Source organism: Pteropus vampyrus, unplaced genomic scaffold, assembly GCF_000151845.1.
Source record: "Pteropus vampyrus isolate Shadow unplaced genomic scaffold, Pvam_2.0 Scaffold470, whole genome shotgun sequence".
Classification (NCBI taxonomy): Eukaryota; Metazoa; Chordata; class Mammalia; order Chiroptera; family Pteropodidae; genus Pteropus; species Pteropus vampyrus.
This window is the reverse complement of record NW_011889251.1, coordinates 69,624-94,678: the sequence shown is the minus strand read 5'-3', so window position 1 is coordinate 94,678 and position 25,055 is coordinate 69,624. Positions and strand designations below refer to the sequence as shown.

Sequence of the window (25,055 nt, the reverse complement as noted above, 5' to 3'; positions counted from 1 at the left end):
TTAGTTTCATGGTGGACTTTATTGGGAAAAGTTAGTGTAAAAAACATTCATAAAATTTAAATAAGATAGTATACCTTGTAGCTATGGTAATTGGTATAGTAATCACAAATAAGGTAAAGTCTAAATTATTGCCTAAGCAAACACTATTCTGTCAGGCTTCTGTTACAAGCCCAAGGCAGGAACAATTGCAATTATTAGATTTGAGCTCAATGATGAATTTGCATTTGAAACTGAAGAAAGGAAAAAAGACCATGTTCTGATGACGGCATCACAACATTCTAGCCTGAGAAAAGCAACTTTATTAATATGTCCTGCAGCAGAGTACATTAGTAATTGTAACCATGCATTTAAATTCTCATTTCATGTTATAAAGAGAGTAATCAGTTTTCCTCATGATACATTATGCTTTACTGAGATTCATGTGGTTTATCCCTCTTAGGACCCTTCTGGGAACGTTCCTTTTTTGGGGCCAGCTTCCTAAGACACCCAGGTGGCTTACTCTGGGTCATCTTTGGTCTAGCCAACCTGCCAGGATCTACGGCTAGTAGAAGCCCCCTCCCTGACTGAACAAAGAGTAAGTCAGATACCCTTCTCTCAAACTCTAATGCCACACCAAGAGAACAGGTGTCACAACTTGGTCAAGAGTGTTACTAACAAGTTAATGTGGGATTCTCTTTGGTTATGGAATTAAGCTTATAAAAAAATAGAGCTAGGAAGATGCTCCTGAATTCTAAAAGCATTTGTGAATGGCTTAAATATGTCCTTGCAAAATTTGCCACCTGGCTAGGTTTAAAATGTGCCTATTTCCCTGTGGAGTCTAACATCAGTGATCTAGGAAATGCATTTGAATGAAGAACAGTCATTGATTTTTAACAGCCTGTGGGTTGAGGGCAGCCTTAGATGCTGTCCATGGCCTTGAACTCACTGAGGGCCTGCACAGGGTTCACATGCTTCTTCTGAGATGCCCGTTTAATCTTGGTCTGTGTCTCGTCCTGTTTCTCTCTCTTCACTAAGGGCTTTTTCTCAGGTGCCTTCATCTTCCACGACACAGCTGGGAGGTTGAGGGAAGCCATACCCTGGGACTTCTGATATTTAGTGGAGGCCACATAGGAAGCCTTCACTGTCTGCACCACGGCATTCATCAGGTTCTTGGCGGCCTGGATCAGGGACATGGCACTGTCCACCTAAGAGGCATAGACATGGGGTGTTAAGGAGCACAGGCCAGACCTCTAGCCCCATGGTTAGGGAGGTGCAGCAGCTGGAGGGGGTCCCAAATCCTCCCCGTCCAGGACAGGGCTGGGCTGGGCAGCAGCTCCGTTACTAATTAGCTTTGCCAATAGCTGCTGCTCTTATCCAAATACCCTGAAAAGGTCTTCTGAAGAAGAGTCCAGTAACAAAAACAAGACATCACCTTGGCTGCCCCCGAGTGAATGCAGAGTTAGAACCACAAGGACTGTCAGCAGACACAGGAGGGGGCCTTGAGTCAGCTGTCCTAGACAGCTAACCCAAGGCTTTCAGTCATGCCCAGGTGCATTTACATTGTAGCAGGTGAGCAAATAACATCAGTATGTACAATATACAAAGTTTCTTTGAAAGGAAATTCTGTAGGATTAGCAGAAGCCACAGGGAATTAGTAGAGCTCAGTACACCAAGTGAGACCACCTCTTTGTACTGCCCAAGTGCCAAGGAGTCCAGAACTGACATCGTAAAGTCAAAAGGGAAGAGCTACTACTCAGGTGCTTGGATGGATGGAGATTTGAGAAAGTCTTGCTATGTCATTTTTGCAATTTTCGGACAGGCTCAATTTGGGGCTTTCCGTAGCACACCTTCCCAGTTCGAGGCAGTAAGGAGTGTACGTGGACAAAGGCCAGCACATTCCCAACCACTTCTTTTCACAGATGAAACTTACCCCAGAGACGACAAGCTCCCCGCCGAGGTTCTGTACCTCAGCCTTGACTTTGCTGCAGATGTTGAGCTGGTGGCAGTAGAGGGCGATGCGCTGCAGGTAGGCCAGCAGGTCCTGCTTGCAGGCGGAGTCTGGGCACTGATGGGAGAGCGGCTTAGCACTGAGCCCTGTCCAAGCCTGGCCTAAACACACCCACCCCCAGGGGCTATTTCTGAACCTCCCAGTGTGCCACCAACAAGCTTCCTCTCTCCTTGGGCCCAAGCCCTGAAGGAGAGAAAAAGACTCAGGAAGCAAGAGCCTGGTTCTAGAAGAAAGTCAGAAGTGCTTTGAGCTAAGCGATAACCCTTCCAATAGCTCTTCTGCTCAGAGCTTTATCTGCTCAATTATGACACACTGCAAATAGCTGATGAAAAGAGTGGTTCACTTTAGGCAAAGACGGAGGATGAGTAAATCAAAACAAGAAAAAGAACACTTGGGGACCATGAGGTCTTGACTAATCACAAGGAAATTAAAGGGCAGCTGCTGCCCAATTTCTGTCTTGCTACTAAAGCTCAGGGCTGGCTGAGGAGACTTTACCCAAAGAGGGAAATAAAAAGCACCTCTCAGGTGTTTACAGCAAATATTTCCCTCTATAAGGCTGGTATAAACTGAGGCCTGTAGACCATGCTGGAGATTTTGAATTTTAAGAAGCTACAGGAACGCAGCAGAGCCATATCTGATGTGCATTTTAAAATGATTACATAAGACAACTGTGTTGGCGGTGGTGTGGAGAGGCCACAGTAGTCCGGGCGTGGGGCTGTGGAGGTCTGGCCTACACTGGTGGTAGAAGAGTGGAAGACTGGATCATGTCAAGATTCAGTAGAAGATCTAGGACTTAGTACTGGATTCTGTGAAAGAGGGGGAGTCTAGATGACTTATGAATCTTTCGCTTGAGGGATGAGGAACTGCTGTCACTCATCTTGCGGCCCAGATACAGGCTTGATACTCCATGGAAAGGGGTTAGAACTGCAGAGAAAACTATAACTAAGAGATACCATTTCCAATAAGTCTTGGAGGATCAAGGAAAATGTAAACTTTCTAGGAGGTAGGAACCATATTTTCTGATGTATCAAGTGAGGGAATAGGGTTTATCGAAGGCTGGGTGGCTGATAAATCTACAGTGCCAAAGACATAGATAGACCTCTGTCCCCAAATGGATACAACAGCCTTCCAAAACACTAGCCTGTCCTAATTCTGTGAAATAAATCCATAAGATGAGGCCCTCATACAGCCGGTGTCAGTTTGTCAGAGCTTATAGAAGCAGCACCTGCCCAGGCCTGAAGTTCTAAAGAGAACTGAGAGATAAGAAGTCACCAGTAGAGGCTGGTTTTAGCTGTCAACTATGGGAGTATTTCAGGACAGACACACCTATTCCAGAGATGTACTCTAATGCAAACTGTCAAAGAAGAAACTGGAATTCAGATATCCTTAAAAATCTATGTTGGTATTAATCAAGCAAGTTGGTGAATTAAGAAAATTTTTTGAGATGAAGAGAGTGTTGTATCCCAGGATGAACTTACACCCACACGGCAAGTCTGTCACTTACGTGGTCTGCGATGGTGCGGCCGAGCTTATCCATCCTGGATCCTGCCTCAGCAATTTTCTTGGCGGCACTGATTACATCTGATGTATTTTTGAGTGGTCCTTTGCCTCTGAAAAAAAAAGAGAACAAAGATCATTGCAGATGAAGCCCCTCATAATTGGAGGTGGGTGGAAAAGAGAAGGTGGCTACAGAGCAGCACGGCTGTGCCTGTCCGAGGTGACCTGGAGAGAGGAGGACGGCCCTCGTGCACTTGGTGGGGCTGAGCACTGCTCACCGGGTGAAGTCAGTCATCTCCATCATGATCATGCACATCTGCTTGGCCAACACAATGATGTCGTTACCACTGTCATCCCATTTGGACACTTCAGCATCCAGCTTGCTCTTTTCTTCCTGGAAGCTGGCCACCTGTTCTGCAATCTTTGCTTTTTGCTCTTGGGGAAGCTGAGCCATGATCGCCTAAAATCAGAAGCACAGAAAGCTCTTACATTTAGGGAATATGACATTCTCACAGTGCATTAGCCAAGAACATTTCCACTGAGCAATATATGGCATAGGTAGGATAATGCTTTAATAGGTTTCATTTTGCCTGAAGGGCCATTTCTTCTCATTTTGCATAGAAGTTTATGGCAGCCCGAATTCCCGACCCACTTTCAAGAACAAGTTTTAATGTGAAAGCTTTGTGATCACATTTGCGCAGGAACAGAACCTGCTTATTTTGATTATTTAAAAGTGTCATCTTCTGTCTCCTGCCACCAGAAGGCGGCGGGGGGCGGGCGCAGGGATGAGAGAAGGGTTAATCATGGAGCCCTTTCCTTTATGAGCATTTCCTCTGGCCGCATTACATCTCTAGCTTCTCAAGGTGAACAAGAAGTGGCTTTAGAATGTAAAATTTAAAGAAGGCAGAGAACCTGCTAAGTAATATACATTTTGAATATTTCAGTGGCATTTAAACCTTATCAAAGCATCACCTGGAGGCCTGTTGCCCACCTCAAGCTCCCCAAACTCTGAGTCTCCTCCTGCTCCTCACCATTCAGCTTCCCACAGTGCTCATGACCAAGTGGGGCCTAAAGAAGGGATGCATTTGCTGTTCAAAATGATTTCTGAGGAGTGAAAAAAAGACTCCTTAGAAATATTTCTTGGCGTCCTCCCCAAAACATAAATGCTGTTGATTCAAGATTTAATGACTCAAATGAATGCAAGGGCTCTGACTTTTCTTGAATGTACCACTGTTATTTTTTTAACCCATGAATAATTAAATAGTTCATACCCATGGTATCATTGAGATGGGCAAAGACAGCAATCTTTTTCGATTTCACAATCCTTTTAACAAACATTGCATTGATTAGATCCTAGAACTCTATCATGAACCAAAGCCCCAGGGCACAGCTGAGGAGCCCATGTTCCTGTCCCCAAGTGAGACACTTTGGAGGTGCCACAACCTAGGTTAGTTTTCATCCTACTGCCAGAGAAAAAGAGGGATTCTCAATAATGCGTGTTTTCCTGTAAAAGAAAAAGGTAAGACCTGAGAGGGACAGGGAGAGTCAGCAGAACAAGATTAACTGATTCCTTACCCGGGCACTCTGGCCAGCTATCAGCTGATCATCTTCTGTCTGGACACTTGTCCTACTTCTCACATCAAAGTCTTCCGTCTCAAAGTCGGAGTCATCCAACTCCTCAGGGGTCTGCCACAGAGAGAGAGAGACCATGAGTCAGACACACCCCTAGGCCTCCAGCTGTCCCAAGCCTCTGGGCTCACACCTCTGGGCCTGTGTATGGACAGCCAGAATTCTAGATTTTCATGTGCAGTGCTCCTAATAGGTATGGACAATAAAGCTAAAATCATTGTTTGTTTGCCTCACTGACACATATGCAGGGTGGCTCGTCCAACAAACAGGCGAGGCACCACAGCAGCACATCTCAAAGGGCAGTGGGTTTCTTTCTGGGGGTTAAGGTTTCAACTTCCACCACTCTTTCTTTGCTGTAATTTTTTTTTTTTGAAATGTACCCCAACAGCTGCACCTTAAGACAAAGATAAGAACTGTCCTGGGTAGAAAAGGTACTGTATTAAAAATAGAGGTATTTAATACAACATTAAGCAGATTTTTATAACTTTCCGACTTGGTGACAAAAAGAAAATTAAATGAAATAGTACTGGGTCTGCTCTCAGGGTACCAAAGGATGCTTTGAGGAGTAAAAATAGGCAATGTATTTTCATGTTTGGGTTTTTTTTTTTACCTTTGATAAAAAGAAAAGAGGATGTGGCAGGTAAGGTCTGAGTAAATACCAAAGGGACTGATTAGTGGTCCCTTTCCTTTAATTATGAAATAAAATTCTTATTTTGTACAACCTCCAGCCTGTCATGATTAGCTGCTGACTTGAAACATAATGTTGTCTTCTTGAAGTTATCCGTAATGGAGCAGCAGGCAGAACAGCTGGGGTTGGCTCTTGGCCCAGCCTGCTTATGACAGGAGGGCAGTGAGGCAAGTCCCTCATCTGTACCAGGACCTAATCCAAGCCCAGCCCCAGGCCTTGCTGTGAAGCTCAAATGAAAAGCCATGTGAGAAAGCATCTGAAACCACCAAGAGTATCTTGGGTTTATACATGTGCAAAGGCCAGCTCTGTCTCTCAGATGAAGTAAGGACAGCAGACGTCACATGAGACACTAGTGAGCTACAGAGACCACCAAATCCAAGAAAGATCCTAGAGTCTGGGCAGCACAAAATACCATGCCACCCCACTGCCCATTTTAATCCTTCCAGGACTGGAAGAGAAATCCAAACTGCCTCCCTGCTCCTGGGGTGTGGTTCCCACAACCCTACCTACTTCCTCACAGTGGGACTCTGGAATTTGCAAGCATCTCCTGAAGCAGATGCATTTCAGTTTTAGCCCAGTTAAGTCCCGAAAGGCATTAATTTCCTCTTTATCATTAAGGTTTCTTTCATTCTATTTGTAGGTTTCTGTCAGCATAGAAAGAACTCTGGAGAAAAGGGGCTACGTTCATTAACAGTGGCATATGTGACCTAAGGAGCCTATCACACTTCTGGGATATGGCTGCTGGTTTTTACCCTTCAGACAGGCCAGGGCTCTGCTGAACATGAGTTGTTCCTCGTACAGCAGCAGGGATGAACATAGCAAAGGGCTCCACCAGCTCCCTGCCAACATGTCCAGGTGACCCGGGGCCTGCGAGAACATCCAGCAGCCAACCAGGCAATCCCCAGTTTTCTTTCCTTCTCACCCTAGAGAGCAGTGTGGTCTTGCCCAAGAGTTTCTACACTGCCTACAAATGGGTCCAGCCTGATGCAACTGCCTTAGAAATGGCCTCTGTTTCCAGCTGACAATCTAGCCAGGCTCTGCAGGCTTAGAGATAAAAAGTGGGTCTGAATCCCTGCCAACCTTGGGAGGTTTGACTAGCAAACCACGAAGATATAAATGAAACTCCTGACCTGACTAGAGAGCTCAGCAGAGCAGCCCTATGCTGCAGGCAGGCACTGCACTCCCAAATGCCTGCTCTGCAGCTAGGGCAGGGTCTGGCCCAGGTGGCTCTAGGAGCGTTATGCACAGGCCCAGCTCTCAGAGCCACACGCTTGTGCTCAGATTAGCATGTGCAGGATTAACTGCTATGAGAAAGGTAGCTTTGAGACCCAGGCCCAACACCCTAGGAATGCATTACAGAGAGGCTGGTAACTTCTCAAGACCTGTTCATGCCAATCTAGGAAGGGCCCTGAACTTTTTCTCAGACAGTAAGGATTGCTGCTCTCTCTGAGATGGGTCACATGTGGCCCAGAGCAGATGGCACTTCCTTTCAGCTCCATACTTGGCTATAAGCTAAAGGACATTACCAGGGGCTACAACAGTTCCTCATCCTCACCCTGGACACAATGGAGATCTAGCATCCTGCCTGCCACCCTTTCTAAGAGAGGGGTGGCTCCATGTGAAGAATAACTTCAATCTGTATAAAGAAAATACTCCTATCTCTGAAATTCACTGAAGAGCCTTAATTTTCTGTAGTTTCTCTCTAACTCAAACGGCAGCCTCATATTTGGGGTGGCTATCTGCCTTAAATTAAATCATCAAAGCCAACTCATATTGGTTCCTGTTCTCGGCCCATGTTCAGGCTCTAACTTGCAACTCGAAGTCATTTTAGACAATGTAATTAAATATATCTCATTCTTACAGCTTTTAGATTCATGGTTTTTATATACTGGCAATGCATCTGCTGAGATCCAGAATGATGCATTGCTTAAGTTTAGCAAGTGATAAGAAAGAGCTGTTAAAACATATGAAATGCAGTTACTCACCCTTATCATCAACACCGCTTTCCTGATGTCCCGGATGCCATCATACACCAGGCGGGAGGCATCGATAAACTCGTTCTCATCCATGGGCTGCGCAGGGTCTGAGCTGAGGGCTTCCACGGCAGCTTCTACTTGCTCAGTAAAACGTGGCATAACTGCAGAAAAAAGAGGCATGGCAAATCCTCCTGGCCCAGTAGACATCATTCTACCAGCCTTCCCTAAATCCCTCATTCAGACAGGAAGAAACAAGGTGTATGATGAAGAGCCTCTGTTTCTACCTATATGAGAAATATTTACAACTGAAATAAATTAAATGCCATATTTTACAAAGACTCGAATCATCATTTGTCTCTGACCAGATTCTACAATATAGGATTTGGACGGCTGAGAATTTGAAGCAAGATTAATTTGAGGGCTTGCTTAAGAATAGGACCCTCTTTAATTTAGTATTTAATAGGAGACTTAATTCAGAAGTTCATCTTAAGTAGTATGTTCACAATTATTTTCATCGTTAGTCATGGGACACACATAAGAAATGTGTTTGTGAGGCCCTAATATATTTTTTAGTTAAATATTTTTTTAAATTTAAAAGCCTTTTGACATCAGGACCAGTGTCAGACTCTAGTCTGAGAAATCATCATTCTCAGAGGCCTTAATTTTGCTAACTTCTCACAAGTCTGATGTGCCACCCAGAACTCTTAAGACCTGAGTCCTAATCTCCTTTCTAACCACAGGGCCTGCACTAAGGATGGCCTGGTCTACCCAGACTGTCTGTGTGCAGGGAGCATAAGGGAGGGAAGGAGTTCCCACACCTGTGTTGGAGAGCAGCTTGGTGGCTTCCAACACCTTCTCTGTGTAGACCCCTGGCTCATAGTTGTCCATCTCTGAGGTGACCACATGAATGACTCGGGCTGCCCGGCCTCGGATTGCACCAGCTGTGCGGTCCAGCCCATCCACATCTTTCTCTTGAAGAGCAATAACACATTTGTTCACATCTTCCAAAATGTGATTCTCTGAGGAAAAAGCAAAAAGCCAAATGAGGGAGGAGGACTTCCACAAAAAGGGGACAATTTTTTTTGCCTTTTTATTTTTCAATTATAATTAACATATAGTAAATATTAGTTTCGGGTGTACAACATAATTATTAGACATTTATATAACTTACAAAGTGATCACCTTGGTAAATCTAATATCCATCTGACACCATACAGTTATTTACAATATTGCTGACTATATTCTCTATGCTGAGGAGAGGACAGTTGTTAAGTTGGCATCTATCATTCACTGAGTGCTCGCTTTGTGCCAGCTACAGTGCCAAAAGCTTTATGTATCACTGAAGACAACAGATTAACTGTTGCATTAACTGTCCCACAGAAACTCAACCTGCAATCACCTCCAAAAATAGCAATCATTATTCCAGGGTTTAAAAGAGAGTGAGAGATGCCCATCTTTAAGGTAGATGTTCTCAGATCGCAAAAACCTTAATTTCTCTTTCCCTTATATAATTTCACTGACCTTACATCCCAAAGTCTAAAAGTGAAGAAAAGGTTCATGGTAAGGCTTTATCCTTCCAGTTTCATGCCCCTTCCTCTAATAGATGCCAATCAACCGAGAAGCTAGCACAGCCCTGGGATAGGAGAAAGTGCTGGAAAGCAGGCTGAAGCCTTCTCTGGAGAGCACTGAGGGAGCCTGAGGGGAGACTCTAACCCTCTCATGGGTTGCAGGTAGGCCTGCTATGGTATTTGAGGAAACTCTTGAATCCTGTTAAGCTGATCAGTGGCCCCTACCAGTCATAGAACTAGAATTGGAAGACCCATAAAAACTATTTTTCCTCAAAGCAAAAGCTTGACACTGGATCTTGGGAACCCCAGAAGGAGGAGTTTGCTTCAACTTCATCTAACATAGCAAAGTGGAAGCAACCCAATGTCCAAGAGCAGAGTGGGCAATAAATATGGGCACTATGGGCACAGAATGGATGAATGAGGTCCATCTAGAGGGATAGACCCAGAATGGGAAAGGGGATATTCTCACAGAGACCACCAGCAGACAGCCTGAATGACAGGGCTGCCCAGACTCAATGGGGTGAGTGGATGAGCAACGCCAAAGAAACCTGACCATTTCCTTCCTGCTCTGAAAGGTTTTTTTCAAGACATAAAAGAACTCTTAGAAGCAATGTCATAAACATGCTTACTCCCTTAAACCAAGAGAGCATCTGGTACAACAAGTCAAAGACTAATGGCCACAGTTCTTCTGGAAGAGCCAGAACAATTAGGGCAACTGTAATCTGTTTGAGAAACATACCTGGTAATTTCTTTGTGAGCCCTGGCTGCCTTATGCTTTGACATGTCATTATCCAGGACTGGTTCCTGATTTAATCCATTTCCAAAAGCCATTACCTTTCCTTCACAGCCTCTGCTAACATAGTCAAGTCACATTGTATATAACAATAAGCTTGACCTCTTAGGATACTCAAAACAAAAAAAGTGGTCACAATATGCTATTTCCTCTCATTTTAAGGGGAAACAGAGGCAAGTGGTACCCAGCAAATCTAGCAAAGAATAGAGCCACCACAATGTCCTGCCTTCGGGTTTCAGGATCCCCTGTAGGCCCCAAGAACTAATGAAGGCCCTCCTCTTCTCTTAGTAGTTCCCAAGAGACTGCAGGCAGGGACTCTATAAGGATCTCTCTGTTCTAAAACCACTGGTAAATGAAATAAGATGGGAAAAAATCACAATGAGAAAGAAATAGTGACCTCAGCAAATGATCCAGCAATCACACTCCTTGGTGTTTATCCAAAGGAGATAAAAACTTAAGTCCACATAAAAACCTACAGAGATGTTTAAGCAGCTTTTTCATAACTGCCAAAACTCGAAAGCAACCAAGATGTCTTTTCAGTAGGTGAGCAGATAAACTGGTACATCCAACAATGGAATATTATTCAGCACTGAAAAGAAATGAGTTATCAAGCCATGAAAAGACATGGAAACTCTTACATGCATATTACTAAGTGGAAGAAGCCAGTCTGAAAAGGCTACATACTATCATGATTCCTGCTATATGGCATTCTGGAAAAGGCAAAACTATGAAGATAGTAAAAAGATTAGGGGGTGGAAAGAAGAGGGATGAATACTCTATATGATCCTACAATGATGGGTACATTTGGCCCAAACCATAAAATGTAAACCACCAAGAATGAATGATAATGTACATTATGGATTTGGGGTAATAATGATGTGTCAATTCTAACCAATCTACCGCTATAGTGGGAGATGTTGAAAATGAGGGAGGCTGTGCACATGTGAGCAGGGATTAGATAGGAAATCTCTGTAACTTTTAATTTTGATGTGAACCTAAAAGTGCTCAAAAATCTTTAAATATCAATCGATAAAATAAAACATCTTTTCAAGGGAAGCCATAATATAGTAAGAATTCTTATTACAGAAGGGAAAAATGAATTACCACAATATAGCTAATTAAAAAGTTACTACTAATTAAAAAGTTAGAGAAGACTTGTTAGGGTTTACACCGCTGTACTACTGAAAGATAAAATATTAAACTTTTTGCATGAACAAATTTTAGGGAAAATATAGAACCAATTATAAGAATAAATGGATCTGGAGCCCATCAGAAGCATCTTTTACGTACACTCACTCTAAATATTAACTCAAACTAAACAGAATGGTACTGAGCCTGCTTATCGTACTAGGTCTTGAGTTAAAAACTGTTCTTTTTACTGAATCTAACATATTTTACACTTGTTTTATATCACTAAGAAAAGGAAAGGAAAGGAAGAAAAGATGCTGCTTACTAAACTGTGAACCGGTGTTTTCTCATATTATTGATTTTTTTACACTCATCCCTGTTTCACGATTATTCATATTTAGAGGGTAGGGAGAAGCACAGGCATTCTTTTTGTTCATCAAACAAAGTGGCCCAAACTTCCACCAGGGCTGTTAACCTTCATCTATGTTTTTAAAATTCAATTTAGACCTTCTTGAATTCATACTGACTTTCTTCCAAATGAACCCAAACCAGGGAAGGGTTTGCCATTCTTTAATGACAATGGAAGCCTTCTGTTTCAGGAAGCTACTAAAGTAACATACTCTACCTTCACTGAATAGCTGTCTCTAGGAAAGCCCCAGCGAGCTAAGGCCACCACACACCTAGAGCAGAGAGCATCAACCTTGCTCTTTACAGTGAAGCCTGAGGGGAGAAGTGAATTTCCATTGGACAAGTGCAAACACAGGAGGGTTGGAGGTAACCACACTAATTTAAACCATAACTTATTTTAATCAAAATCCCAAGAAAACTCAGCATGGGTTCATTATGAGTAGACATATCAATTAAAGACTGTACCCCATTAAAGACTGATTTTTCAATACAGTTTTGGAGGGCTAATAAAAAAATCATACCACAGTCTACAGGGGATCATATTATTGACATTAATCTGTTTTTCATCTGAAAACCTTTCTAGGTCTGTCTCTACAGACCCACACCTCATCCATTTTAATGGCTGCGTAGTACCCTATTGAATAGATGGAGGGGCCATAATTCACTTATCCAGTCTTCTCTTACACATTTTAGTTGAAGTGAACATCCTTGTACAGGTATTTTGGCAAATATTTGTGTACATTTCCCTGGAGAAAATTTCTAGCAATGGGATTACTAAATCAAAGGCATATATGTTTAAAGTACGTGTATGGTGCCCAATTGCCATGCAGGAACCAAGCCAACTGGCATTCTCCAGAAAGAATGCATAAACTTATACTGTAGTCCACAATCTAGAACAGGGCTCATTTTGCATACCCTTTGCTCTGGATATCTTTATTGGTGCATCCCTGTACACACATAGAAGATATTATATAAAACAAGGGCCCCAAACCCCTGTATGGGTCCATGGCCTGTTAGGAACCAGGACACACAGTAGGAGGTGAACGGCGGGCAAGCAAGCAAGCAAAGCTTCATCTGTATTTGTAGGCGCTCCCCAATACTAGCATCACCTCAGATCATGAGGCATCAGATTCTCATAGGAGCACTGGTCCCTGGTGCCATAAAGACTGGAGACTGTTGATATAAAGAACGTTTAATATATAACAGGAAATAGTCTGAGTGCTTGACATTTTAATAGAGGGTAGCCATTTCTTCTTTAAAAAATCATAATTATTGAGGAAACTGTGTCAAAGAAGTTTTGAGTAACTTGCCTGAGGTCACACAGCATGTGGGTATGGGAGTCAGAAATCAAACCTAACTTTACCACTACCTATACCACTTCCTCAAAAGAAACACCTTTAGTTTTGCATTTTTGCTATTAAACACAAAAACAAAAATTAGGCATAATAATCTTATTTAATGTCCTCCCAGTCAGACTAATATCTTTGGGCATACTGATACTTAATGAAGAAGAAAGACTACAAATTACCACTCATGAGTTCCCCAAAGTATTTAATGCAATATATTGTTTGTTTCCAAGAGCATTCAATAAAGAAATGTAATAAACCAATTAGAACCACTCACATCTTTTGAAAATAAAAATTAAAAAAAAAAAAAAAGGGGGAACCAAAACTTTCACAGATAAGCAGAGTAAGTAAATCAGAAAGTGAACTGCATATCCATGGAAAACATGTATCAAATACAATTCAAATGAAATTCAGTCTTTATCACTTCGATAAATTTGAAACCACCATCCTTAAGAGATCAGTCAATATAAATATACTCATGGTTAGCTTAATGCTCTCCAGCATCCTAAACCATCTCCAATAGTTATAAGGCACCATTTTGAATAGAGCAGCTTGGGGGAAAGGAGTCCCCACTTCCTGTTTCCTGAGGGTGGCATGCATGTCCCTCTATTTTCAAATGCCACTCTCATATATGATATGCAGTGGCTCAAGTTCCCCCTGTCCTGAAGCCTCATAAAACTGGCATCAGAATCATATTGGTGGCTTCACCAGATTATATACAAGATTATCATTACTTTTTGAGCCACAAACTTAGGATATGGCATTGTAAGAAGTATGAGGGAACTTCTGGAACCAATGGAATGGATATCCAGGAACAATAAAGACTAAGTGGCAGAGGGCCCTCTCAATCTTATGCCTAAATAACTTCCCTTTTGGTGGGTCCCAGTGAGCGAGCAGCAAACATCTAGGCCCTGTGGATTCCAAGACGGAATGTGATGGTGGGAAATCATCAGTGGAAATACACAAAAACTCACACTGCTGAAGGGCTACAAGGCCCCAGAATACAGCAGAGAACAACCACTCAATGAGCCAAGCAGCCAGCTTCCTTACTTTTCATTTGGCAAAATTTTATGAGGCCCACCAACCTTAGGCCAGACTCTATGCTGGGCACTTGCCTGGCAGGTCCCCTACTTAGAAACACATCTACCTCACTAATGGGTCTACTGAAGCACCAATGTGTGTAAAGGCAAGGGGAAACTGGCCAAGGGGACAGATCAGAGTAAGGCCAAGACATGACTTCTTACCTAAAGACTACCCATGACTGCTGTAGATGACACCTGCTCTCCAATCCATGCTGCACGTCTAGAGATGCTGTGAACTCTACAAGAACAAAGGACTGGGGACCAATGAGGGCCTGCCAAGTTAAAAGTAAGGTCCCTCTCAATGAGAACCAGCCATTTCCCTACTGAGGCTGTAAGGTGAGACGGGGAGACATCTGTCATCCTCCAACAAAGAAAGCACTAAAGCTGCCATGGGTGAGTAAGTACGTGAAGGTATAAAGGAGTCTGACTGTTAAACATTAACTGGCTATTCCAGTAGAACTCTACACAGGCATCTGCTTGTCTCCTCCCTTCATCCCATACCCCTAAAAAGGACATCATAAAAAATCAGAGGAATTGTGAATAACAGCTTTGCCCTGCTGATTATTACTTGACATTGCTAAGCAAGTCTGTGACAAAACATTAGAGAAACACACCAAGGCTGACCTCTAAGATGCAGGTGCTCTGAAACCACCACCACTTTCTGACTAAGAGAACTGTTCTGTGTTTTTATATGCTAACTAATAACTGTCTAAACTCTTTTCCATCAAGTCAACCCTTATACTTTCCACATTTGCATAAAAATTGAGCAAACTCACCAGGCAAAAGTGTATCTGTTAAAGAATTTGATCTTTCTTTACCATTCTTCTGTTTTATGTCACATACCCTAAAGATACCATCTGGATCCCACTAAATGCTACTGCAGAAACCCTTTTGTTCTCAGATTTGAAGAATGCTGCATGAGGGATACCTGATTCTTACATTTTTTTTTTTCATTTTTCAAAGTTTTATTAAAGACACAGATGAATTCTGTAAGAATCATGTAAAATAGGGCTTATTAATAATAAAAGCCAGTGTGAACTGAGCAGTGTCTACCCACCATTTGCTATGCTAAGTGCTTTCTATGCACTGACTCCCTGAATTCTCACAATGATTCTGTGATGTCAGGACTATTATTTATCCGATTTTATTGATGAGAAAATCAAGGCTCAAAGAGCTGTGTGTCCCCAAATCTCACAGAGAGGGAGTGGCCAACCCATGATCCAAACCTAGGTCTGATTTTAGGAGCCATATATATTTTTTTAATAAATTTATTTATTTAAATTCATTTCAAGTAATGATTCTTATATTTTATTTTGCTGTAAGGAGGACTAAAAATCCCTTCAGACCAAACCTGAGATACACCCACACTAATCACAAGATAGGAAGTTAAGAATGGAATAGCTGTCTCTGGACGGGGGTTTTGCATTAAGAGTTCAAAATTTGTTGTTTGACTAAAAGTGTGCTGTGAAGGTGGAATGTTTTTCTCTAAATCTATGAAAAAGAATAATTCAGTACTTCATTGGGAAAAACAACAGAAGGCCAAGATTTCCCAAAAAAGCCATTGCTGCATTTTTGGCACCTGCAAAGATGTGCTTGCAAATGGGTTTTTGTTTTAAAGTACCAGTACCTGCAATTTGGCGGTCCTGCAGCAGCATGGTTTACCCCCTCTATCTGCAGTTTAATGACCGCCTGCTCCCCACTCTATCAAATAGAGCCACCGATCCCAAGAAAAGCAGGCAGAGACAGGGGAACACTGGTATGTAGAACACACTATCACCTTATATAGGTCACTGCTGGAGGACTGTGGTGTGCATGTACTTAAACCCTGCTTCTGTTTCCAAGCCCCATTGCCACTCGCATCTCCCATGTCCCAGCCTGTGGTGACAGGTAGTTTCAGCTCTACAACTACTTGGCCACTGACTCTGCCCACAACCACTGGCCTCAGGAAGCCTGGCACCTCCAGAGAGCAAGCAGTGCAGTCAAAGGCAGCAGAGGCCCCATTAAATGGAGAATGCATTTATACTTGCTGAACTCTAAAGAGAGGGACTGAAATTTATCTCTGTGTGATAAATAGTGAATTGCAGTTGACAGACATTTTCTACATAAATGCAATTTACTAGGTCATTACCAGTTTATGTTTATATAATGAAATCAACTGTTTTTGTGAGGTGAATTACACAGATTTATTTTTTACAAGTTCATAATTAAATGGCACTTAAATATTTCCTCTCTGTTTTCTGTCTGTGCATCATGCAGTCGGTCTTTTGAAAAGTAGGCAGTTAAACTACCATCATTTGTGAAGGCGAAAGAAGGAGATTTCCAAGAAGGGAAAAAATATTTTACAAAAAAAAACTAAAGGTGATGGTGCTGGGATTCCCTTCTCCTATGTTTCACTTGCTCGTAACAAATAACCACAACCTCTACTAGGACACAGGTCAATGTTCTTTCTAAACACAACATCAGGAAGAGGGGTAGATGGTTATGGTGCTCCAAAGGTCCATAGTTGCAAGATCTTACTCTATATAAACAGGAAAAAACCTCTGCCAACCAGCTTTCTGATGTATGCTTCCAAGACTGAGACCACCCCCAGCACAAGGGAAACAAGTCCAGCTCCACCACCCACTGCTCAGGAGTCAGTGGTAGCTTTTTGGTTTTTGTTTTTAAGTAAAATGAAAATCAGAACAATATTATTGCTAGAATAATTTACCTGCCCAGACTTGGGGACGTTTTGATTGTCCATTATTGTAACTTAGGCAAAAGTAATTATGCACATCCTCACATGCTTCTCTGGGGGAACCAGCTCATTACCTGACACAGCCAAGAAGTCATCGATGGAAGTTATGTCATCGACAGCATCTGTGAGAACACGGACTTGTTTTTCCCATTGTTCTTTAAAAAGATCCATGTTCTCTTGGGCCAGTTTACTCTGTGGTTTTGCTGCCAAAGCCAATGCAGCATTGATAACCTGCAAAGATATTAAAGTTCATTATGTACCCTTCAAAATCATGAAAATAAAACAGGTGAGATAATATGGTTATAGAGTTGGCTATGCCTTTGTTTCACATGCCCTTCACTAGGACACATTATACCGTGTGCCACCATAACACTAACAAAGATGGAGCAGAGAAATGCGTTAAACAATAGGTTTTTACGTGTGAATGAATAACACATATGAAATACAGAAATAAACTAATATTGAAACTACAGACAATTACAAACAAAAATATCGCTAAATCTTTCCACTCTGTGATAGTAACTCAATTTTTGACATTATATTCCAGTCTTTTTTCTCTTCATACACATACAAATATGCATGTCAAAAAATACACAATTAGAATTATCTGCTACATAAAACTTTTATTTCTTCTTTTAAATACTTCTCTATATCATTAAATATATGTCAAAAACATTAACTGTTTATTATTCCATCTTATGGAGGTATAGAACTATTTTCCTATTGTAGGATACCTAGGTTTATTCCAGTTACCTACCATTCTTAGTAATCATGTGATGAACATTTAGCTTTCCAGGTTTGTGATACATTATCGAAGCACATTTGTGAAAAACATATTGAATTTCAGTTCCAAGCATTTACCTAATAGGCACATTTAACATATAATAACTGCACAGAAAAGTGTAAAATGTTAAGTTTAAAAAGTTATTTCTTTTAAAACACAGCTTTATCGAGATGTAATTCACATACTGAAGAATTCACCCATTTAAACTGTGCAACTTAATGTTTTTAGAATATTCAGTTATACGACCATTACTACAATCATCATTTTCATCATCCCAAAAAGTATCCCTATTCTGTTAGCAGTCATTCCCCATCTTCCTAAACACTCCACCCTAGCTCCTGGGAACCACTAACTTAGCTTCCTGTCTCTATGGATTTGCCTAATCCGAACATTTCATATAAATGGAATCATATCAATGTGGATTTTTATAACTAGCTTCTTTCACTTAACATAACGTTTTTGAGGTTCATCCAAGCTGTAAAATGTATCAGTATTTCATTCCTTTTTATTGATGCATAATATACCATTATGTGGCCATACCGCATTTTATTTATACAATCATCGGTTGACAGACATTTGAATTGCTTCTGTTTTTTGGCCATTATGAGTAATGCTAAAAAGGGCAAAGGGATTAAGAAGTATAAATGGATAGTTATAAAACAGACATGGAGATATAGAGTACAGCATAAGAAAAAAATAATGTAATAAATATGTAAGGGGGAAGAGGGGCACTAAATTTAGTAGTAGGATCACATTGTGAATTATATAGATCTCTAATCACTATGCTGTATGTATAACCGAAACTAATATATTATTGTATGCCAACTATAATTAAAAAACTCATTCAACAGGACAATGTAAATACAAGCAAAAAAATAATGCTGCTATGAACATTCATATACATGTTTTTGTGTTTTCATTACTTTTTGGTATATAAATAGGAGTGGACTTGCTGGGTCATATGGTTGACTTTAACTTTTAGGAACCGCCTTACTCTTTTCCAAAGCAGCTGCACTATTTTACATTCCCACCATATAAAGGTTCCAATTTCCCCCACATCTTCGCCAACACTTGTTTTTCCACTTTTTAAAAATAATTATAGCCATCCTACTGGGGATGAAGTGCTATCTCATTGTGGTTTTGATTTGCATTTCCCTGATGATGGCTCATGATGTTACACATCTTTTCATGTGCCTATTGTCCATTAGTATAAATTCTTTAGAGAAATGAAAGTAGTATGAAAATGAGCTGAGAGAATAGTTAAGATTTCTAGTACAAGGTGCTTATGGGTTATTAAAAATAAATGTGTTTATAATAATGCAAGTTGGACAGGAAGCAAAGACAAGAGGAACTAAACTGGTGGTGATGGAGTGGAGATCTGGAGGCAGAAAAATAGTTACCACAGAGGCATACAAACCTGACGGTAGGAGTTTGGGATGGCATTTTTTTAGGTGATATAAGAATTACATGTCTTTGGGTCATGTGTATAATTCCCAATATATTGGAAGGGTATTCAAGAATGATGCCATCAATTTAGCCCCTAAAGACTATAGTTAAAAAACTGAAGAATTAGACCCACTAGAATGGTGCACTGTTCTTCTTCCCTCCTAACAATCGGAAGTGACAGACTACCAATTATTGATTCACAGGCACAGGGGTACTAGGCTGTCCCAGTTATTAATTATTAATATCCAACTACTTTCAAAAGTATATGGGTTTGTACAATAAACTATTTGGAAGAAGAGATATCCTATCTTTCTCATGTGTTATGTGTTATCTCCCATATTTTCATCATTTGAAGGCTTGTTCTTTGCCTCTTTTCCTTCTTGCCATTCATTTCTACCACATGGTTCACCATTGTGGACTACTCACTTCATTAATTAACTCATTAATTCACTAATGTATCAATGAATCAGACCTTGTAAAAAATTTGGCTGAAGAAAATGTTTCTAAAGAGAGCCAAGTAAACACGGGCAGGGACTTAATTATATGTTTTAAATACTAAGATAATTTTCCATTACAAAGAGAAAATTGCTCTCTTTTTTCTATAATATATCTTATCTCATACAGTATAATGGAGGAACAGTACCTTGCTTAAGGTTAATTTTCTCATTTTGATTATAAAGCTGTTTATAAAGGACCTTTGATAAATTAAATACCCATTTCTGATGACCTTTAGTAAATTAAAAATAGAAAGATACTTAACATATTACTTTAAATAATCTTCCAAGATGACACTTAGTGGTGAAACTCTAGAATCACTTACCTTAGAAATTAAGATATTATTGTTTGGAATACCTGTTGATACTATTAGTTAATAACATAATGGTCGTTCTGGCTAATGAAAAAAAAAAAAGAAATGGAAATAGGAAAAGCTGTTAGAAAGGAGATAGCAAAAATACCTTCTAATGCAGAAGATCTTTGTTTAGGATATTAAAGTGAGTTAACTGAAAAAACTCTTAGAATAAGAGTTCATTAAGGTAGCTAAAGACAATATAAATATATAAAAATCAATAATTTTTCTACATACCAGAAAAAATATAAAATGATGGGAGTGTCAGATATTCATTAGGCAAATTAATAGGAAATATGTAAGATTAAATTTGTTAAAAAAGAACTGAAGTAACAAAAAGTGACTAAACTTTCCTGAGGTACATTTAAAAATTCTGAATAAATAGAAATACATTCCATTTTTAGGCATAGGAAGACTGAATGGTTTATTAACAAATTAATCTGGAACAACAAATAGCTGAGAATAGTCCCCCCACCCCCCCAAAAAAAAACAAAACTTGGGGACAGAGAGCAAGAGTAAGGAAGAGAGACAGTTAAAATACATTCTGTTCTAAGTAAGAACAGAATAGCCTAATAAAAACAAATCCTATCACAGAGTAAAACTCAGTGTATGATAAAAGTGACATCACGTACCAGTGGTGAATGGTACATTATTTTTACATGTGATGGGCTATTTTGAGAAAAATTAAGTTATAGCCTCACTTTATACTTAAATTTATGTACTAATCTGTGTCCAGATAGACGAGTTAACTTAAAAATATCAAGACTAGAAGAATATATTTATTTATGCATTTAATGAACAAAAATAAAAATATAAATAGAAATAAATATTTCTTATGTCTTAGAGAATTCTATTTCCAAATAACAATGGGAGAAGTCAATTTATAAATTTGACTATATTATTTCTCTATTTAAGTACATACATATGACAGATGAAGTATATACAGTTAGGTAAATCAGTAAGGAGAACACTCAAATACCAGCAGAAAATGAGGAAAAGACACGGATAGCTTACCTAGAGTGAACCACAAACAACTAGGAAAACAACTAGAGGAAAAACGTACTCACAAAGAAATGTAAACTAATGTAAGTTAATATTTTTGTTCATTAAATTTGCAAAGAGCCCTAAACTAGGCACTTCTATCACAATGAATATCAACTTTTAAAAAGCTACTCTTGTTAAAATCTCTATTACAATGTTGAATAGGACATTCTTGTCTGGTTTCTGATTATAGGGGTAGAGTACTCAGCCTTTCACCTTTGAATATCATGTTTCACTATTAGATATGATGTTTTCAGGCTGAAGAAACTCTACTCCTAGTATGCAAAGTGTTTTATCAGGCCTGGATGTTAGATTTTGTCAAATACTTAGTTTTATTTCCACTATCCTGGCTATTTCTTCTCTGTCTCCTTTGCTGTCTTGTCTTCCACTAATGTTGGAGTTTCTCAAGGTTCAATTCTTTCTCTCCTCTTCCTAGACTCCTCCCACCTGTGAACAATTTCATCTAGTTTCATGATTTCACATACCACCCATGTGCCAACTACTCATGCATCTTCCTAAACTATTAATTCTAGCCACCAACTCACACCCTAGCTACAGACCCAATAGTTCTACACAGATGTCTTGGATATTTCAAAATAAACATGTGCAAAATAAAACTCATGCTTTCTTGCTACAATCATGCTGAATGAGTCTTGCTTTAAAATTCTTGATCACTCAACTTCGGATAGACTCACAGTGTTGGGAACAGTAAGGTGGCGACATTTCCTCAGTCCAGTCCATCCCTTCCTCTCAAGCCTGGGCTCTAAGTAAATTGTTTCATATTGCTGCCTCAAACCTGTAACACCTCTGCCAGCACCCTCACTCTCAGCTTATCACTGCATTTTATTTAAATGAGAAAGTGAATTCAATTGAAAGAGAATGTCTATAGATTTCTATCACCACATCTACCCTTGTACCTGCATCTGTGCCACATACTCTGTCTTACCTCTTTTCATTTTATCCCCCCCCTTTTAATTCCACCCTTGCTACTTCCACCCCTGACCTTCGGATGTTACTGTCTCCCCTTTTTAAGAACTGGATCCCTGAAGGCGGGTTGTCTCCTCCCAGGTGCCTGTGGTGCGCCCCTGGGGCCTGGCACCCCCAGGGGGCCCAGCGCCCCGGGGTATGGTCCGTGGCTCCACCTGGGGCGTGAACCCCGGACCTTTTGTGTGTAATGCAGACGTGCTAACCGCTATACTATGGAGCCACGGACCATACCTCTATATATGCTGCTCAATCCAAGAATCAATTCTCAGCTCACATTCAACAACCCTTTGACATGAATAATCGCCCTTGCTACGAACACTTTTCTCAATTGTCTTTCAAAGACAGAATCAGCTTCTGATGTGTTCTTCTGGTCTTAACCCTTTCTCAATCTACTTTTCCCAAACTCTAAATGTTAGAGAATCCAGTTTTAGCTACCAGACTGTTTTACTCCAGGTATACTTATTGGTGATCTCATCCAGGCTCACGGCTTTCAGCACCATGTATGTGCTAATAAATCTCATATTTATACATCCTGTCCAGACCTCTTCCTTCAACTTGACTTTGCATCTTGCATGTCTAGTAGACACTGCAAAATTAACATGTCCATAACTGAGCTCATCTCTTCTGCCAAACCACTTTTCTTTATCAAAATAAATGACAACTCCATCTTCCCAGCTACTTAGGCTCAAACTTGAAATTTCTCTGACTATTCTCTTTCCCCTCCCCATCACATACTATCTTTCGATAAATTCTATCTTCAAAATATATACAGATTCTAACCAGTGCTCACAAATTCCACTGTACTTTTGTCTGGATGAGTACCAGAGCCTCTAATTTGGTTTTCTATTGCTGCTGTGACATATTACCACAAACATAATTGTGCTTAAAACACAAATGTATTATCTTACAGTTCTAGAGGTCAGAAGTCTAAAATGGGTTTTACAGATCTAAAAGCAAAGTGCCAATAGAACTGTTCATTCTGGAGTGTCTAGGGAAGAATCCAACCCTTGCCTTTTCCAACTTCTAGAGGCTGCCCACATTTCTTGGCTTTTGGCCACATCACTCCAGATCCTGCTTCCATGATCACATCTTCTCTGACTCTGACACTCCTGCCTCCCTCATATAAGGACCTTTATGATTAAACTGGGGACCTGTCTGGATAATCTAACCATCTCAAGAGCCTTAGTTTACCTCTACAAGGTCTCATTTGCCATACAAAGTTAACATATCCACAGGTTTCAGAGATTAGGAAATGAACATCTTGGTGGGTAGGGCATTATCCTGCTTACCACACTTCCTTAGGGGTCTCTCTGCTTCCATCCTACCTCAGAAGTCAGAGAGACCTTGTTAAAACCTAAGTTACATCATGTCAATTCCCTACTCAAAGCTCTTTAATGGCTTCCTATGTCAATCAGAGTAAAAAGCCAAAGGCCTTACTATGGCCCTAAAAGGTGCTATACCACCCAAACTCCTGTTAATATCTGACCTCCTTCCCTCAAAGCCTCTGCATTTGCTGTTTCCTCTGCCTGGAGTTCCCTCTCCCAAAACATTCTGTACAACTTGCTCTGTCATCTCCTCCAAGTCTCTGCTTCTACAGCACTTTCTCAATGAGGACTTCCTTACCATCCCGAGCACACTATTTAACATACATGTCAACAATTGTGGGATGCAGCTAAAGCAGTGCTTTGAGAGAAATTTAGAGCATTAAATGTTTAACTGTTCATTAGAAAAGGTCTTAAATCAATGATCTAAAAGCTTCTAACTTTAGAAACTAGAAAAAGGGCAAATTAAACCCAAAGTGGAAGGAAGAGAGTGGCAGAGCAGCAACTGATAAAATAAAATTACCAAAACTCACTCAAGAATAAACAACTAATCTCAATACCCTGCTATCTATTAATGAATCCACTGTTAAAAATCTTCCCATGAAGAAAACTCCAGGCCAGATGGCCTCCATTGGTAAATTCTCCCAAACATTTAAAATAGGCCTCATACCAATTATACAGACTTTTCAAGAAAACAGAAGAGGAAAAAATACTTTCCAACTTTTATGATATGGAAACCAAACTTTACAAGAAAAGAAAATAAAACAAATATCAATATGCAAGCCTTACAAGGAGACTGCAGTGCTTCTGGAGGCATGTTATCTGCACGCCTCTGGGGCGGGGAGTTCAGGGAGGAGTGGGGGATATAAAAAATGCTGAAACTTTTAGAAGCATCTCCTTCAAGCTCTTCTGTGAAACTGCTTTGTAAGAAAAGATTAGAGAATATCAGAAGTGGGAAAGTGAGGTCATTCAAAGGTAGATGGTCCTATGATTGTGAAATAATAGGTAAGTGAGAGCTGAGGCCACAGGCTACCCTGGCCTGTATGTCTTAGATGCTCCTTTTAAACGCTGTATGTTTTCTCACCACCTACAAGCCAAACCTGTCTGAGTTTGTACTTATTTGATGCCTATCGAGCCTATCGGCCATAAAAATGATCAGTGTTCCACAAGCACAATAGAAGAAAAAACAATACAGAAGATAAATCTAAGGAGACAGAAGAAAGAATGTACACTTTAAGTTATTTCTCAATTTAGTTAGTAAAAAGTACCCAAAATATGGAGGTAAGCAGTGGCTTCAAATAATTCGTCCTTGTATAGATTTCCAAGTAAGGCCATGCTTTAAACCAGGCTATATAAATTATTAAAGTGCCATATTTGTATTAACGTAAATGTACAATACTCATTCTTGCATAATCAACTAAGAAAAATAAAATATTAAATGAGATCATCTCCAATATGTCCTCAAATTTTAAAGATTCAAATTGTCAGAAACCTGCTATTGGTAAGGTTTTTCATTTTTTTTTTCTTTTTTCCTCCCAGCCAGCACCAAATGAATTGAAAAACTGAAATATTTTAAGCAGCTACCATGGACTAAGATTAGGTATATCCACAAGCATCCCTTAAAATGTTTGTAAAAGTGTATAAAGCTGGGGCTCTGCTCGGATGGAGGTAGATGCCCTTTCTGATGAACAGTGGGTGAGATATAATGCAGCCACAAAGCAGAAGGCCAAGCAGAGAAAGAACTGACCTCTTCCTTTCTTACTCATGATAAACACAAATCAAAAAACGTGAG

General features: G+C 40.3%; 1 protein-coding gene and 1 non-coding gene across 2 annotated transcripts in view; both read right to left on the bottom strand.

Annotated features, from left to right (window-relative positions):
- The window catches only part of CTNNA1 (catenin alpha 1), a 93,697-nt gene continuing 68,642 nt past the window's right edge, over positions 1-25,055 (bottom strand). The window contains exons 6-13 of the mRNA XM_011382330.2: positions 16,911-17,067; positions 8,596-8,796; positions 7,787-7,938; positions 5,060-5,170; positions 3,763-3,944; positions 3,492-3,597; positions 1,910-2,044; positions 1-1,184 (exon numbers count right to left, since the gene is read on the bottom strand). Coding sequence (XP_011380632.2) covers positions 897-1,184; positions 1,910-2,044; positions 3,492-3,597; positions 3,763-3,944; positions 5,060-5,170; positions 7,787-7,938; positions 8,596-8,796; positions 16,911-17,067 — 1,332 coding nt within the window. The 3' untranslated portion in view covers positions 1-896. The remainder of the gene's footprint in view (positions 1,185-1,909; positions 2,045-3,491; positions 3,598-3,762; positions 3,945-5,059; positions 5,171-7,786; positions 7,939-8,595; positions 8,797-16,910; positions 17,068-25,055) is intronic.
- LOC111732580 lies at positions 8,373-8,428 on the bottom strand. The gene has a single exon (XR_002777610.1). It is a non-coding gene; the product is annotated as a small nucleolar RNA SNORD52 (small nucleolar RNA).